At 41.3% G+C, this 14,987-nt stretch overlaps 1 protein-coding gene across 4 annotated transcripts in view; it reads left to right on the top strand.

The window, feature by feature from the left end:
* Window positions 1–620: 620 nt before the first annotated feature.
* Window positions 621–14,987, top strand: part of furina (furin (paired basic amino acid cleaving enzyme) a) — a 95,421-nt gene continuing 81,054 nt past the window's right edge. The window contains exons 1-3 of one of the 4 annotated variants that reach the window (XM_066646898.1): window positions 621–722; window positions 1,719–1,824; window positions 10,744–11,007. In XM_066646898.1, coding sequence (XP_066502995.1) covers window positions 10,831–11,007 — 177 coding nt within the window. In that variant the 5' untranslated portion in view covers window positions 621–722; window positions 1,719–1,824; window positions 10,744–10,830. Of the gene's footprint in view, window positions 723–752; window positions 854–1,252; window positions 1,825–4,017; window positions 4,088–10,743; window positions 11,008–14,987 lie in introns of those variants that run through there. The other 3 variants (XM_066646900.1, XM_066646899.1, XM_066646901.1) reach the window with 3 other exon arrangements.

The following is a 14,987-nucleotide window of genomic DNA, read 5'->3' as shown; positions in this document are numbered from 1 at the left end:
TGGGTTGCCATTTTATATTGTATTTAAAGGCAACCCCTCATTTGTTTAATATCAAGTCTAAATACCCACTGAGAGGGTAATTTCTGAGGAGAAAGTTGAGATTAAATATAATCACTGGAATGTGAGGGATTTCTAAATAAAGGTTTCATTAAAAGCTACAGAGCAACAGAGGAAATGGAACTGTAAATGACTCCACTGTACTCCACAAACCATACGAATGAAGTCCAGAACTGAGGACTGTTTTATACGAATTTCCCTCAGCTCTTTTCCTATTGGACAAGTCTGAGTCTGCACTTACATTATCCGGCTAATCCAAGAAGTCCTGCTTTGTGTGATACCCTCCTAGTAGACATCAGGTAAACAGTACCCAATCCATTTTGCATCCATAGCTTAAAAACACCAGCAAGTGAAACTGTGGATTGTCACCCAGCAAACCAGGGATTTTTCTTGGTTTGCCAAATAACCCAAACCCAACATTCAGAATAGTACAGCAGGAATATCCCTCAGTTATGATCACATTGTAAAGACGTCTTGTTGGGATTCTGTCCTCTGAGAAAAACTGCTTTGCAAAATAGCTCCCAGTTCTAAGCCTAACAGAAAAATGAGTTCCCCTCCTCCTTGTTGATTAGGTCAGGTGTGATCTATTTGACACATGAGAGAAACACAGCAGCAGTTTTGGGTCCAAGGCCTGTGCTTCACTTCAACATCACAACAACAGAGTGGTAATGAAGTGCTTTTTCACACAAGACACAAATCCTCAGCTTTAAGCCTAGGTCTAACTCTCTGAGTTTGGTGAGGAATGAGTAGAAAACAGCTCGGAAACATTTAGACACCCCTTTTAATCAAAGTTCAGGTACTTTAGGTCACACCAATTGCTGACAGCAGCACATTGTCTGTATTCTTCATAACTTCATAATCTTCATTTACTTGTTTTAAATTTATCTCATGAAAAACAATACCTATGTATATATCTGCTCTTCATTTTCAGGACAGTGCTGTAAACGTTAATAACACTCTGCAGCTGTAGAGGGAGCCCAGGAGCACAAATATCCAAGTTTACCTAGCTAGTGCTGTTTAAACGCTGCTGGTCTGAGTGATGCTTTAAATATTTTTGAGGATGTATGTGTAATTGCACGAATTCTCCAGCAGATGCCGCCAGAAACCCGGGGCTGGTTTATCGCAGTGGGCGTGGCCAAGCGCGTTAGTTAGTGACGTCGTGACGTGTTTCCTTAGCAGCCTCTGCGTACGGCTCTCCGTGGGAGCGGTGGTGGTGGTGGTCGTGTTGTTGTTTTTCGCTGCGTTTCTTTGTTTATGTGTGTTATCCGTTTGTTTGTTTACGCGTGGGAGGATTCGGTATGTGCTCGGCGGGGACGGTGGCGTGTCGGTTGTTGAGAACGAGCCCGTGTGCTGTCGCTAGGTCGCGTAGCGTAAGATGGAGCCGCCAAAGTTTCCCTGTTGTACAGTAAACACACGCGTCGGACAGAGTTGGGAAGTAGTTTAAGGTCTTATCTTTACGAGGCACCTTTTAAAGAGCGGTTTCTCCTGTCCTGTATCTGAGCTCTCCGCACCGCTTGCCTTCCACACTACACGGGACCGCGGACAGAAACGATGCCGCTCTTGGTGTAACGTTAACCAGCTCCGGGGAGCCGCTGGAGCCAGCACTTTTAACGCTGTTTGAGACGTTTGACCCCGGCTGTTTTCTCCCTGTTTGCCCCCAGGAACGCACAGCAAAGCCTTACACCCCCAGAGGCTCCGGACTCGTTGGGGTTTGTTGAGTGTTAGAGGACTTTCTTTATCTGGAACCATTCAGTACGTCTAGATGCGGTAAGAACACACTCTCATTTTTTTTTATATAAAAGCAGCAATGGCTCCAAAAAATCTTGGAACAACTTTTTTAACAGACATGTCTTTTTCTTCCTTTGTCCCACAAAAATATTCAACCAGCTACATACACTCAGCCCGGTCAAAATACAGTCTCACACTTTAATACCCTCCTCTCATTGTCCACTCCGTCAGCTCCACTGACCATAACTTAGGAGCACTCTGTAGTGCTACAAATCACAGACTGTAGTCCATCTATTGCTCTGCATGCTTTGTTAGTGCCTTCACCCTCTTGTTCAGCTTTCAGGACCCTCACACACCACCACAGAACAGCTATGATTCGGTGGTGGATCACTATCCATGCTGCAGTGGGACTGATATTGTGGTGGTGGTGTGAGTGGATCAGACACAGCAAATGCTCTTGGAGCTTTTAAACACAGTCCTCTCGCTGTCTGCTCTATCAGACACACTTAACGTTGTTGGTCAACTGCTGCTTTGTGAATCGTGTAATGTTGTATTTCCTTTAAAACACACACAAACCTGGAAACATTGGTTCTTCTGCTAGTAGATAGATAGCTGCTGGAAACAGTGGTCATTACACGTTTAGCTTTGCTACTAATCCTTACTGTCGCTTTATGGGAGTCATAACATCCCTAGGAGGAATGGAAGGAGGTCAGTGTTGGAGCTGAAATACGTTATGGCACCTTTTTAATATGTTCTGCTCGTGCGTATGCCAGGTTTTTACAGATGTGAGGTATATCTCCAAAGATGAGGTGTTTGAAGAAGTTTACTATTGTTTTAAAAGGTGGTCCTCCCAGTTGTTTTTCACACCACTGTAGGTTAGATTCTCAACAGGATAACGAGACCAAAGGTTAATAAAGACTTTTCTTTCCATGCTCTTTCCTCCATGTCTCGTTCTTTGTTCTTCAACAATACCTGGGCTATTGGCCAGCTACGCAGACTAAGCCTTTTTTTTTTCCTTGAATATGACCAGCGTTACACCCCTAAACCTCAAATAAAGTGCTTCAAGCATTCCTTAGTGAATGGATGTCTAACTATGTGGTTTGGGCTGTGCATGTCATATACAGTGTATGGAATAAGTACAAGTAACATCAATACACTAATTAGAGAAACATGAGTTCATGTTTGTTAATATCCCTATTTAACAATTTCCGAATTTCCTCAAAGAATCCTAGTGTTTGTTGTCGTCATCCAGTGTCTGGTTTGGATTCATCAGTACTTCATGATGTTAAATCAAATTTGCTGTTTTAGTTTTACGTTTTTACTGTGTATCAGTTCAAATAATACAGCAAAAACACACTTACTGCTGAGAAGTTGTTTTCTGTTATGTTCCAAGGTTATTGTTATTACTAATAAAGTTTGGCTAACGTTCCTAAGTAGAAAATTATAACAATTCTCGACTGTACGACTGGGTTGAGTTTTTAGACACTAAAGCTGAATGGTTTTTTAATTCTGCTGATGTGTTTTGGGACACATTTCTACCAGGTGCTCTGTATGCTGTGAGACAAGGTAAATCCCAGCCAAAAGAAGTGATTACAGAAATGTACTCTTAATTTTTTATTTTTCTACGTTTTAAATATGTTTCTGAGACAGTTTCATGGGAGCTGTAACCGAAGATCTTAATTAAGATGTGTGTTTCCTAAGAGTTCTTGCTGTTTTATCATACGTATAATCTTTATCTGTGGCGAACTTTTAAAGCCGTCTAAATATAGTGCTCATGAATCCAGTTTCAACTTAGATTTCATCCAGTTTTTAGCTTTGTTTTTCAACTTGTTCACGGCCCATAGCCACTGACGGTTTCTGCTACTCCAGGTCAGGATAAAAACAGATAAGGGAGCAGCTGAGTGTTCCTGCTTCTGGGTTCTGGATTTTTTTTTTTTTCATACTTAACTGTGACTCATTGTGAGCGAGAGTATGACTGGAAAAAGTAGTCATTCGCGGCTGTTTTTCAGCTGGAATGAAGCCTAGCCTGTGTTTTCCCAAGAGATTGGCAGTATTCTGATTAACCCTGGCTAAAGGACACTGACAGTCTGGTAGGACTTTTAAATTGTTGTTGTCTGTTACAGCTGTGTACTAGCATTTTTTTTCTGTGCCTGGAGCAGTGTAGGCAAACTCAGGTGATGTCACAGCAGTGGGTGTACTTTGAAATCATTGTCAGCAGTGGCTTAAAAAGCCTGTCGGTGAAGGTGAACACCTCTGTTTAGTGTCTGCTTCAGCCCTGGTTTGAAGTAAAGTTGAGTCAGAAGTGAGTACTTTTCTTTATTTCCCTGCTGAACGTCCGTAGAACTTTGTTATCGTTGAGACGATTGTTGTTATTGTGTGAAATCGGCTATTTAACCTAATGAAAGAGGAATTAAACACATTTTCAATTAAGCTTATCCCTTCTGTTGATTGTTTTTTAGCTGTCTCCACTTATTGGACGTTCCATTTACCACTGTTTCACTAATAGGGTTTGGTAGGGTTTGTGGAGGTGTGTGGCAGTGATGAAATATAAAGGATCCAGTTGTTTTAATACTACAGTGGCTGGGTATCGATAATCTCGACCAGGAAGCATTGTGATTGGAGTTGGTGGTGATAACACACTTTGTCTGGGACAGAAGGGAGAATTGGTCTTGTGTATATGTGGCAATTCACAACGTTTTTTCCCCTCTTTTGTTCCCTTCTGTCTCTCATTATGTGAGATTATCGTCCTCCTATTTAGACCCAATCTCTATCTGCTGCTTTGTGGTATCACAGAAGCAATTATTCCAAATAGTAGTCTGCTCTCTCCTGAAACAAAGTCCAAATTGTGAGTGACTGCAATTAATGAGCTTCGTTTAGGAGCATGCCCGCTGCTTCACGTCTAACATTCCTTCTTACCAACAGCACTGCTAATAAAATCAATGTGCTTCGAAGCCCACTTTAGCTTGTGTGCTGAGAGGACACTGACCGGTCTCAGTATTAAAATAAAACAGTTGTTTTAGGACCTGTCAAACTATAAATGTGAGTGTTTTGGTCAGTGTAAGTCATCCTGATAGATCCGCCTTAAGAAATACTAAACCCAGCATGGGAAACTTAACGTGTGGCACTCTTTGCTTGATTCCAACACAGCACAGGAGCTCACATAGTGGCGCTAGCTGGAGTTGGCTTTATTATTGTGGTAGTCATTTGCTGAGTAAATACTGTTTAAATGATTTAGGTATAAAGTAATGTTTTGGTGAAAATGTGTTTTTGATTATATTTCACGTTGTCAGCGTTGTATAAAAGCAGTGCGATGTGTGTAACAGTGTTTTACCAATGGGTAAAGGGGGTTTTAGATGTCATGCTAAATGAATCACCACTTACCCATGATAAAATCTAAATGTAATCCACAGCCTCTTGACTCATTTTGCTTGAGTGATGCAATGTTGGTTCATTTTATTTCTTATTTAATTTATATATCTAGTTTCAAACTAGTTTTTACCCTGCTCTAACAGAGGTATCAAACTCTCTGTAGCCACCCCCAACCCAATAAATGATTATTGCGAAGATATTTACTACATTATGGAACATTTCTTCCACCTTCTGCCAATTGCTTTTGAAAATGGGGACATCTGGCCGTGTTTTTCTGTAATCCCATGGCCCACGTGAATGCTTAATTCGCAAAAGTTGATGCAGTCTGTTTGATTGGAGTTTCTCTGTTAATCTGGAGGGAAATAACAAAAGTAGAGTTTTAATTACTTTGGAACAAGTGTTCAAATCTTTTACTTGAGTACGAGAAGAAATCATTTCAAGTCATTATTCTCTGCATTGACGGTCCAGTAGCGAGAAATCGTTTACAGTTAATCACCCGCTGTAGTGTGCACTTACGAATCAGTATGAATATTAAATATGTAACCTTATGTTTGTGAAAGGTTTCTTCAGGTTGGGGAAACTGTAACCAGCAGGTGTTTCAGAATAGTTTTGGTAATGAAACCCCAAACAAATTGTTTCTGGCACAGATCTTAATTATAAACAATTTAAGGTTCATTAATAAAAAGTTGGCTTCAGAGAAAATTAATTTTGAAGGGATTTCAAGTCCATAGTTGGTTGATTTGTTTATTTATTTGACTCCAATTAGCCACATTTCTAATAATAACTCTACGAACATTTGTAATAAAAACGTATTTTTAAAAAGATCACAATGTAAGGGGTGATACTTGTCATAGGAATAGAGTAAAACCAATAAGGGCCCTTCGGCAGATTAGTGGGATACATGTTCTCAGTATTTCTCAGTTGCTTATTGCTTCTGTGGTATATCTTTGTCCTAGAATAAAAGGGTTTCTCGGATGCTTATTATATTGACTTTCTCTATTCATACGTTTTAACAAAGGCTTTTTCCGTGCTACTGAATGTGGGAGTGTGAAATAGTGGTAGAACTGGAAGAGCTGGAGGAGAATTCACGACAGGGAGTAAATATAGCTGCATTCTTTTGACATAGTGACAGTAAAGGCTGTACTTCACTGTTTCAGGTAATCCTCAGAGACCTGATTTTTGGAAATGATCAGATGCTTGCAGATACTGGGAAGAATTCAGAAATAAATGACGAACTTGGTTGCACTCAAACCCATTTCACTACCTGTTTATGAGCTAAATTTAAGCAACATAAACTGTAAAAAGCTGAATTTCAGTAAGAGCCTGATTGAGTGCTGTGCAAAGGTCAGAGACCACCCCATTAATAATTGATTATATATTTGTTCTTTGACTTATTCTGTTTGTACCACAATTAATTTAATAAGTTTAATATCTTTTAAGTGTTATTGAAAAAGCTGGCAACAAATGTTGAATTTAATTATTATTTTTTTTTTATACATTCAGGCTGCTGCCCCCTAATGATTATGTTCCGTTATGTTAAAGAACATTAGCTGAGTCTTATTTAAATGTCAGTGTGTGACATATGCCACATGCACTGTGACTCTGAGGCATGGCTCTTCGCAGATATATCAGGCTTATTAACAGCACGATTGACCGCACTCTTACTACTTTATGGAATGGAAGCTGTTTTTTGAATGGCATAAAAATGCTGTAAAAAAGCTATATTTCCATTTTTTTTGAGCGTGTGTTTAAATGTACATAAAGTAAAGGTATGAAAACAGTAGTCTGATCTCACATTACTTTCATTTTCATCAGGCACAACATTACTATTTTTTTAAAGCTTGACGTGACAACACACACAGCCTTGATTCTGAAACAGAGTGTATTTTAATGTGTGGGCTCAGGCGTGTTAGCTTTGATTCTTCAGGGAATGCTCACGTAAACATTACCCACTAAAACTGAAAGGGGAGAATACTGCTGAATTCAAAAGACATTTATTAAGACTTTGGAAAGGCATTGGTTTGATGCACTTTATACATATTATATGCCCAGAAGAACAAGAATAACTTACAAAATGTAGCTTCTTTGGGGATTTAACCATTTTAAGGTCATTATATGAAACATGGTGTGAATTTTTGAAATCCAAAGAAGTGAAATTTATTTGTTGTTGGGGTTTATCAGCGTTAGCAAGGTTTTAATTATTGGTTATAGATATTGGCACATCATTGTGTTCCAAAAATAATGTGTTGGTAATTTGCACTGAAGTGAAATTAGAGCTTTGTGTTTGGTAAAAATAATAGTATCCTTTTTTAAAACGTCCTGGAACACAGGGTTAAAAGGTCTAGAGCACAATGGGCATCATGAGCAGCTGAGCGGGCTCAGTGCTCTGGAAACATTTCTCTGAGAGTACTCCGATATCTGCATTGGTGTTTTGTCTGCACCAAAATGGTGTTAACACTCGGCTTGTGAACAAGCTCCTGATAAAGGACGGACCTGACCGAGGGCTGTGCGCCACATTCTCACGGTTCATGGTTCATTGAATTGTCCCTTTGAGGCGCCTGTGTTTATTAAGGTTTAACTTTTGAATGGCCTAGTCATCGTAGGCGTACTTCACAAAATTTCAAAACAACTGGCCTAATAATCTTATAAGGCTCGAATATGCTTTGTCTCTTCAGTGAGATGACAGTTTTGACAGATGATATCATCTAAAGTGGTTTTAATACAGTATCGAAAGATTGGAGCAGCGTATGGAAATTTCAAACTAAGCTTGTCTGTCATACACTTTGTTTTGTGAAAACCATTCTTCTGGAAGTGTTCTACAGTCATCCTGCCTGTGTTAGGAACTCCTGGTTCAAGAAGATGTATCTCGATGAATACTGTTATTTCAGGAATCTCCTATCACCTGAATAGTCAAGACTTCAGTTAGATTTGCTGGTGTTCTGTAGTACTGTAGGGAGCTGTAGTAGATGTTTCCTTCAATGCCCTTTCAGTGTGTGGGTGTGTTAGGTTTTCATTTATCTGATATACCTGATTATATTTCTGATTAATGTTGGAAATTGTGCATAATTTTACTTGAAAAGTAAATACACAATTAGGTCCAACATCTACTCAATTCATGATTCATCATTTTGGAAAAGGATTGTTTTAAGTTCTTCTTGTTCCTTGTTAAAGTAAAACAGAACTTATATTGACACCAGTGTGTTTTTAAAACTGGGGCAGAGGGGTGGCCAGTTGTGTGAGTAAACTTAGTGTTTGGCCTTGGCTGCATCTCGATGACCATGCATTATTGGATGGTCATCGTACCTCTGATGCAATCAAAATGAATTCTGCTGAAACACTCGTGAAACAAAGAAGTGGAGGTTTTTCAATAAGAAACTGTTAAAGTTCACTTTAATGGAGAGTTTTTCTTCTGGATTTGCTCTAGCTCTACTTCACCTTGACTCACCACTTCAGGTGTTTATGTCCAATGCCAAATTAGTGCATATATCACTTCACAAGTGAATTTATCACTTTTTTTGTTTTATTCGTTAAACTGTTCAATCACCTCGAAGACTTAACGCTCTTAAGTGATTACGCAAAGGACATGACCAAATTCAGTCAGACTGCTTTAAGCTTATGCAGCAATCCACATTCATGTCCTATTTGTCGTTTTGTGCAGGAAGCTCTGACTTGGCCTGTGTATAATAGATGATATGGGGCTCTTCTTTTGCCACTTCCAATTTGAGACCGCCAGACAGCTTGGAACTGCTGACATCTCTGCCACTTAATTTTTAAATGACACTTTTTTTTATTTTTAGAAGGCAATTGTTCTCACACTGTTCAGTGCTTTTTGGGAATCCGTTAGTCTGTCATGTATTACTTTATTATTATTTTATCAGTGAGAATGCCATTCTCTTAAATAAGCCTGTATTTGTTTAGCATTCATCAGCATCACAAACTACGTGCACTAAAAGGAGTTGCAGACACTGCATGTGTCTAAGTTGAAAATCAATTGCTGCTGCCTCAAGCCTCATAGGTAATTTATAGGCTGGAATATATTCCCTCAACATGGCGCATTGGTGTTTTGACTGACTTATTTTGGGCCATGCCATCTCTGTTCTCCCAGCTGATTTTAGAGCGTTCCCCAAGTCCCTCTCCTAGTGCTGGCATTATTGATAAATTTCAGTACTGCAGCGTTTTACAGTATCACTGTACTGGGGGATATTTACAAAGAATATGTGCTACATGCCTTTTCTGTTTCTGGAGTCTGTAGTTCAGGTTTTTGTGGGTTTACTCACGAAAAATATTTGTGTATTTTTAAATGTCTCATATGATTGAAAGGAATATAAAATATGTTTCAAATGAATTTACTGCACTACGTTTTGAAAACAGTCCTGCGCTAAACTGCTATATTCTGAATAACATAAGTGTTTGATTGTGGAACATAATAAACCGACTACAATGATTTTAATTTTAATTGTTAATCATCTCCACATAGATTTCTTTGATTTCTTTTGGTGCATTCAGTTTAAGTTTATTACCGTTTGCAGTATTTAGGTGGAAATGGAGCTTTCTTTTACATTTACATAAAATACATCAAATACAACATATAAAACACACACAACCTCAGTTAACTCCATTTAAAATGCATACTGCACTGGTATTCAAACCAGTAAAATTGATACATATCACCTGCATGAGTATAAAATAAAAAAAATAAAAAATACATATTGCGGGTTGATTGTGGTCCACTACAGTCTTTAGTGCTCTCCCCCCTGACATTCTACATAAATGAAGACAGTCCCAATAATCTGTTATATATATATTCATTCATTATCTGTAAGCGCTTATCCAATTCAGGGTCGCGGTGGGTCCAGAGCCTACCTGGAATCATTGGGTGCAAGGCAGGAATACACCCTGGAGGGGGCGCACACACACACACACACACTCACACCTATGGACACTTTTTTTTGTGAGTCACCAATCCACCTGCAATGTGTGTTTTTGGATTGTGGGAGGAAACCGGAGCACCCGGAGGAAACCCACGCAGACACGGGGAGAACACACCAACTCCTCACAGACAGTCACCCAGAGCGGGAATCGAACCCACAACGTCCAGGCCCCTGGAGTTGTGTGACTGCGACACCTACCTGCTGCGCCACCCATCGTGCCGCCCATATATATATATATATATATATATATATATAAAAATATTCTGTTAGTTCAGAATAGTTCAACTCCCCAAACCAATCTGTGAGAGAGTAGGATATTTTATATAGCACACTTCAACCCAACTTATCCTCAGGAACCTTAAAAATAGAACCACAGTTGTACCCTCGCTGTATTTTTTGAACTAAAAATAATCTCATTTGTTTTGTTCACATTTAAACAGAAATTTATATTTCACTTCATTGAACCAACCCCTGTGTTTTTTGCTTGTATTTATTCATGGTATTTTAAGCATGCATCATTTCAAAGCACTCATTCTTCAGTTTTTTGGAAACTAAGAATCCATCTTGTTGTGCAGTGGCCAAACTGACACTGATGTATTGTTGTTGTAATATAAATAACTGATGATACGCTTTATTGTGCCCCTCTTCATGTTCGCAGGGCATCTCGCACCTGACAGAACGCCGCCGTGCTGAGGGGACTCTGTCGCATCAGGACTCCCTGTTTCTGTGACCCCCACCCTTTCTCATGGAGCTCCGCTTGGCCTCCTTGCTGCTTGTCACACTGCTGACCGTCCTGACCTCTGAGGTGACACCGTCCCTAGGACAGAATGTTTACACCAACACATGGGCCGTCCATATCGCCGGAGGAGAGGATGAAGCCAACAGGATAGCCAAAAAGCATGGCTTTGTTAACCACGGCAATGTGAGTTTGTAATATTTACACTGGAAGTGTTTAGCCTGCTTTTTTGTGGCTTAGTAATAATTTATTTCTAGAATTAAATAGATATTGGATTACTTCTAGGAAGAAATGAGTAGAATTTTCCTCTGTCTGATATTTTTGATGATACCAACAAGGTTGATGAAGATTGGGATTCGTTTTTGTGGTGGTCACACATTTCATACTTTAAAGGAACACTAGATAAGAATTTATAGTTTTGCTCCTGGGTTCCCCCTACAGTTCATTCATTCATTGTCTGGAACCTTTATTCTGTTCAGGGCAGTGGTGGGTTCGGAGCCTTCCCATAATCATTGGGTGCTAGGAAGGAACACACCCTGGAGGGGGCACCAGTCCTTCAAAGGGCGACACATACTCACACATTCACTCACACCTATGGACACGTATCCTTTGGAGTCACCAATCCACCTACCAACATGTGTTTTTGGACCTTTGGAGGAAACCCATGCAGACACAGAGAGAACACATCACACTCCTCACAGACAGTCACCCGGAGGAAACCCACACAGACAAAGGGAGAACACACCACACTCCTCACAGACAGTCATCTGGAGGAAACCCACATAGACACAGGGAGAACACACCACACTCCTCACAGACAGTCATCCGGAGGAAACCCACACAGGGAGAACACACCACACTCCTCACAGACAGTCATCCGGAGGAAACCCACACAGACACAGGGAGAACACACCACACTCCTCACAGACAGTCACCCGGAGGAAACCCACACAGACACAGGGAGAACACACCACACTCCTCACAGACAGTCACCCGGAGGAAACCCCCGCAGACACAGGGAGAACACACCACACTCCTCACAGACAGTCACCCGGAGGAAACCCCCGCAGACACAGGGAGAACACACCACACTCCTCACAGACAGTCATCCGGAGGAAACCCACGCAGACACAGGGAGAACACACCACACTCCTCACAGACAGTCACCCGGAGGAAACCCCCGCAGACACAGGGAGAACACACCACACTCCTCACAGACAGTCACCCGGAGGAAACCCACACAGATACAGGGAGAACACACCACACTCCTCACAGACAGTCACCCGGAGGAAACCCCCGCAGACACAGGGAGAACACACCACACTCCTCACAGACAGTCACCCGGAGGAAACCCCCGCAGACACAGGGAGAACACACCACACTCCTCACAGACAGTCACCCGGAGGAAACCCACACAGACACAGGGAGAACACACCACACTCCTCACAGACAGTCATCCGGAGGAAACCCACGCAGACACAGGGAGAACACACCACACTCCTCACAGACAGTCATCCGGAGGAAACCCACGCAGACACAGGGAGAACACACCACACTCCTCACAGACAGTCATCCGGAGGAAACCCACGCAGACACAGGGAGAACACACCACACTCCTCACAGACAGTCACCCGGAGGAAACCCACGCAGACACAGGGAGAACACACCACACTCCTCACAGACAGTCACCCGGAGGAAACCCCCGCAGACACAGGGAGAACACACCACACTCCTCACAGACAGTCATCCGGAGGAAACCCACGCAGACACAGGGAGAACACACCACACTCCTCACAGACAGTCATCCGGAGGAAACCCACGCAGACACAGGGAGAACACACCACACTCCTCACAGACAGTCACCCGGAGGAAACCCACGCAGACACAGGGAGAACACACCACACTCCTCACAGACAGTCACCCGGAGGAAACCCACGCAGACACAGAGAGAACACACCACACTCCTCACAGACAGTCGCCCGGAGCGGGACTTGAACCCACAACTGTGTAACTTGAACTGTGTAACTGCGACACCTACCTGCTGCTCCACCGTGCCGAAATACCGTGCCGGTTTTGCAGTTGGTAAAAACACTACATAGTGTTCCTTTAAGAAAAGCTATGTTTTAAGATCAGTAGCCCATTCATTTCAGGATGAGATGGTGAGGTGCTGAAGGGGCTGCTAGTTTATTTCATTTTAAGCTCTTTTTTTTTTATTCGCAATTATTCCTTTGTTTCCCTCCCATCCCCCTCTTGTAGCTTTTTAGGTCACTATTTGAAAAAGAATCTGACACACATAAACAATTTTGAACTATGATCCACTGAGCTTGTTCTATAGAATGCAGGAAGTGTGAAGTGTATGGCTAAACTGAAACTGAACATGTCTCAACACACTCATGTTTCTTATTTACAGCCTTATTGCCACATAGCTTCATGCTTACTATAATGTAGAGGAACTTCTGAGCAGTGGCAGATGTCATGTGCCAAACCCGAAGAAGGCCCGAGGTGCCGGGTTGCGTGTAATTGGAGAGAAAGACGCTCGACACACACTAATGCTCTTTAATGCAGCTGCTGTAGGGCATGGCCTTTATTAGATATGTGCCTTTTTTTATGTCCCAGAATGAGCGGTCCATAACACAGCCCTGACTGACCAAACAAGGCTTGTGTGTTCAGTTTTGCTTCCATGGAAATTTCAACATTGCTATTACAGTAATGCATGGTTAGATCTTCTTCTTGGAATGAGATGGTGTGGAAGACTCAGCAAGGTTTTTGTAAAAGCAATTCCGCTCTGATTGCTTTTCCCTACACTTTGGATGAGCCTTCTGGTGCTATTATTTGAACAATATGTTTGTTGAAAGCGCAGATGATCCAGCTTCCTTGCCAGCTATGAAATCAGTGTGAATCTGAAAAAAGATTTGACCTAAGTTTCTGAAACAGCGGCCGTCGGAAAAGGTCATTGCACAAAGGAGCTCTCATTAAGAGAATCCCAGATCCTCTCAGAAATTTATGAAGATTTCCGACATGTATGTTTTTTGTGAGTGCGCTGGGTGGTTGATGAAATGCATAAAACATTTTCCTGGCTCTTTGGTGGCCATTATATGTCTGGCTGCTATTTTGAAATTCGCTGCAGGCATGTACAGGATGAGTGTGCTTACAACACAGTCACTTCCGCAGTCCTCTCCCCACTGTCTCTCCTAACTTTGGGATAAAATGTTATCCATTTTAACAATGATTTATCTCAAATATTATTTTTATATACGATTATGTTGAGTTTAATGATGGGGTATGACTAAAAGAATAACAGTTACTGTCTAGTCGCCACTCTGAGAAAATGTTTCTCAGGGTTCTTCAGCTTCTTGCTAAAGAATTAATTAGCAAAAAAAAAACTGCGTTAAAGGATGCAGGCTGCATCGTGAATAATTCATATGAATAACTGTTGCTCAGTTTTCCCTCTTATAGACCCCATGCTCACTAAAACAGCCCAGTAACCAGATGGTACAGTAAAGCCCAATGATGAATGGCTCTCTCCACCTAACATGCTTTTTGGATGGCGCAGAATGTGCAGCAGTTAGTAATTGATGGAAATGAGTGTCTCGAGGCCGATACTGGGTTGGACTTGCCTTGTGCCAAGAAAGTCAAACAACTCCCCATTTTGTAGCGTATTGAAGCAGCAGTTTGGCACAATATCCATTTGAAATACTTTATTTGTATGGTCTGTTATTGTGGTAGGTACATAATATCCCAGGTTTGCTTCCATCGTTGACTTGCGTGATTAATTTATATTAATTACATACAGTTTTGTAGGGGCTATATGTGCTGGCCAGTGTTGTTTGCAATAGAAATCAAGTCGTAAATCTCTCTGCCTCTGGTTTGGCAACGGCACTAAAAATCACAGTATAACTTGGACATAAGTCATTCCCAAACTGAACATGCGTTTGGAACCGTTTTATATTCTTTCCAAGTCTGCCACTTCAGGATCTTATGTGTCTTGTAAAACTGTAATCCTGGCCTATTTCGTTTTTTACGCAATATTGTCGAAACCAAGAGTGGTACGAGTATGAGCCTGATATGTTTTTGTTGGATAGTCCTGCTGTTGTTTTGGCTCATTGGCCAAATCTGTAATTCTGTCGTGCTAAAATGATTTTACTCTGACCTTTCTCATTGGGAAA

The sequence above is a fragment of the Hoplias malabaricus genome, chromosome 16, assembly GCF_029633855.1.
Source record: "Hoplias malabaricus isolate fHopMal1 chromosome 16, fHopMal1.hap1, whole genome shotgun sequence".
Classification (NCBI taxonomy): domain Eukaryota; kingdom Metazoa; phylum Chordata; class Actinopteri; order Characiformes; family Erythrinidae; genus Hoplias; species Hoplias malabaricus.
Note: the sequence above shows the minus strand (reverse complement) of the source record. Positions and strands in the feature narration are given on the sequence as shown.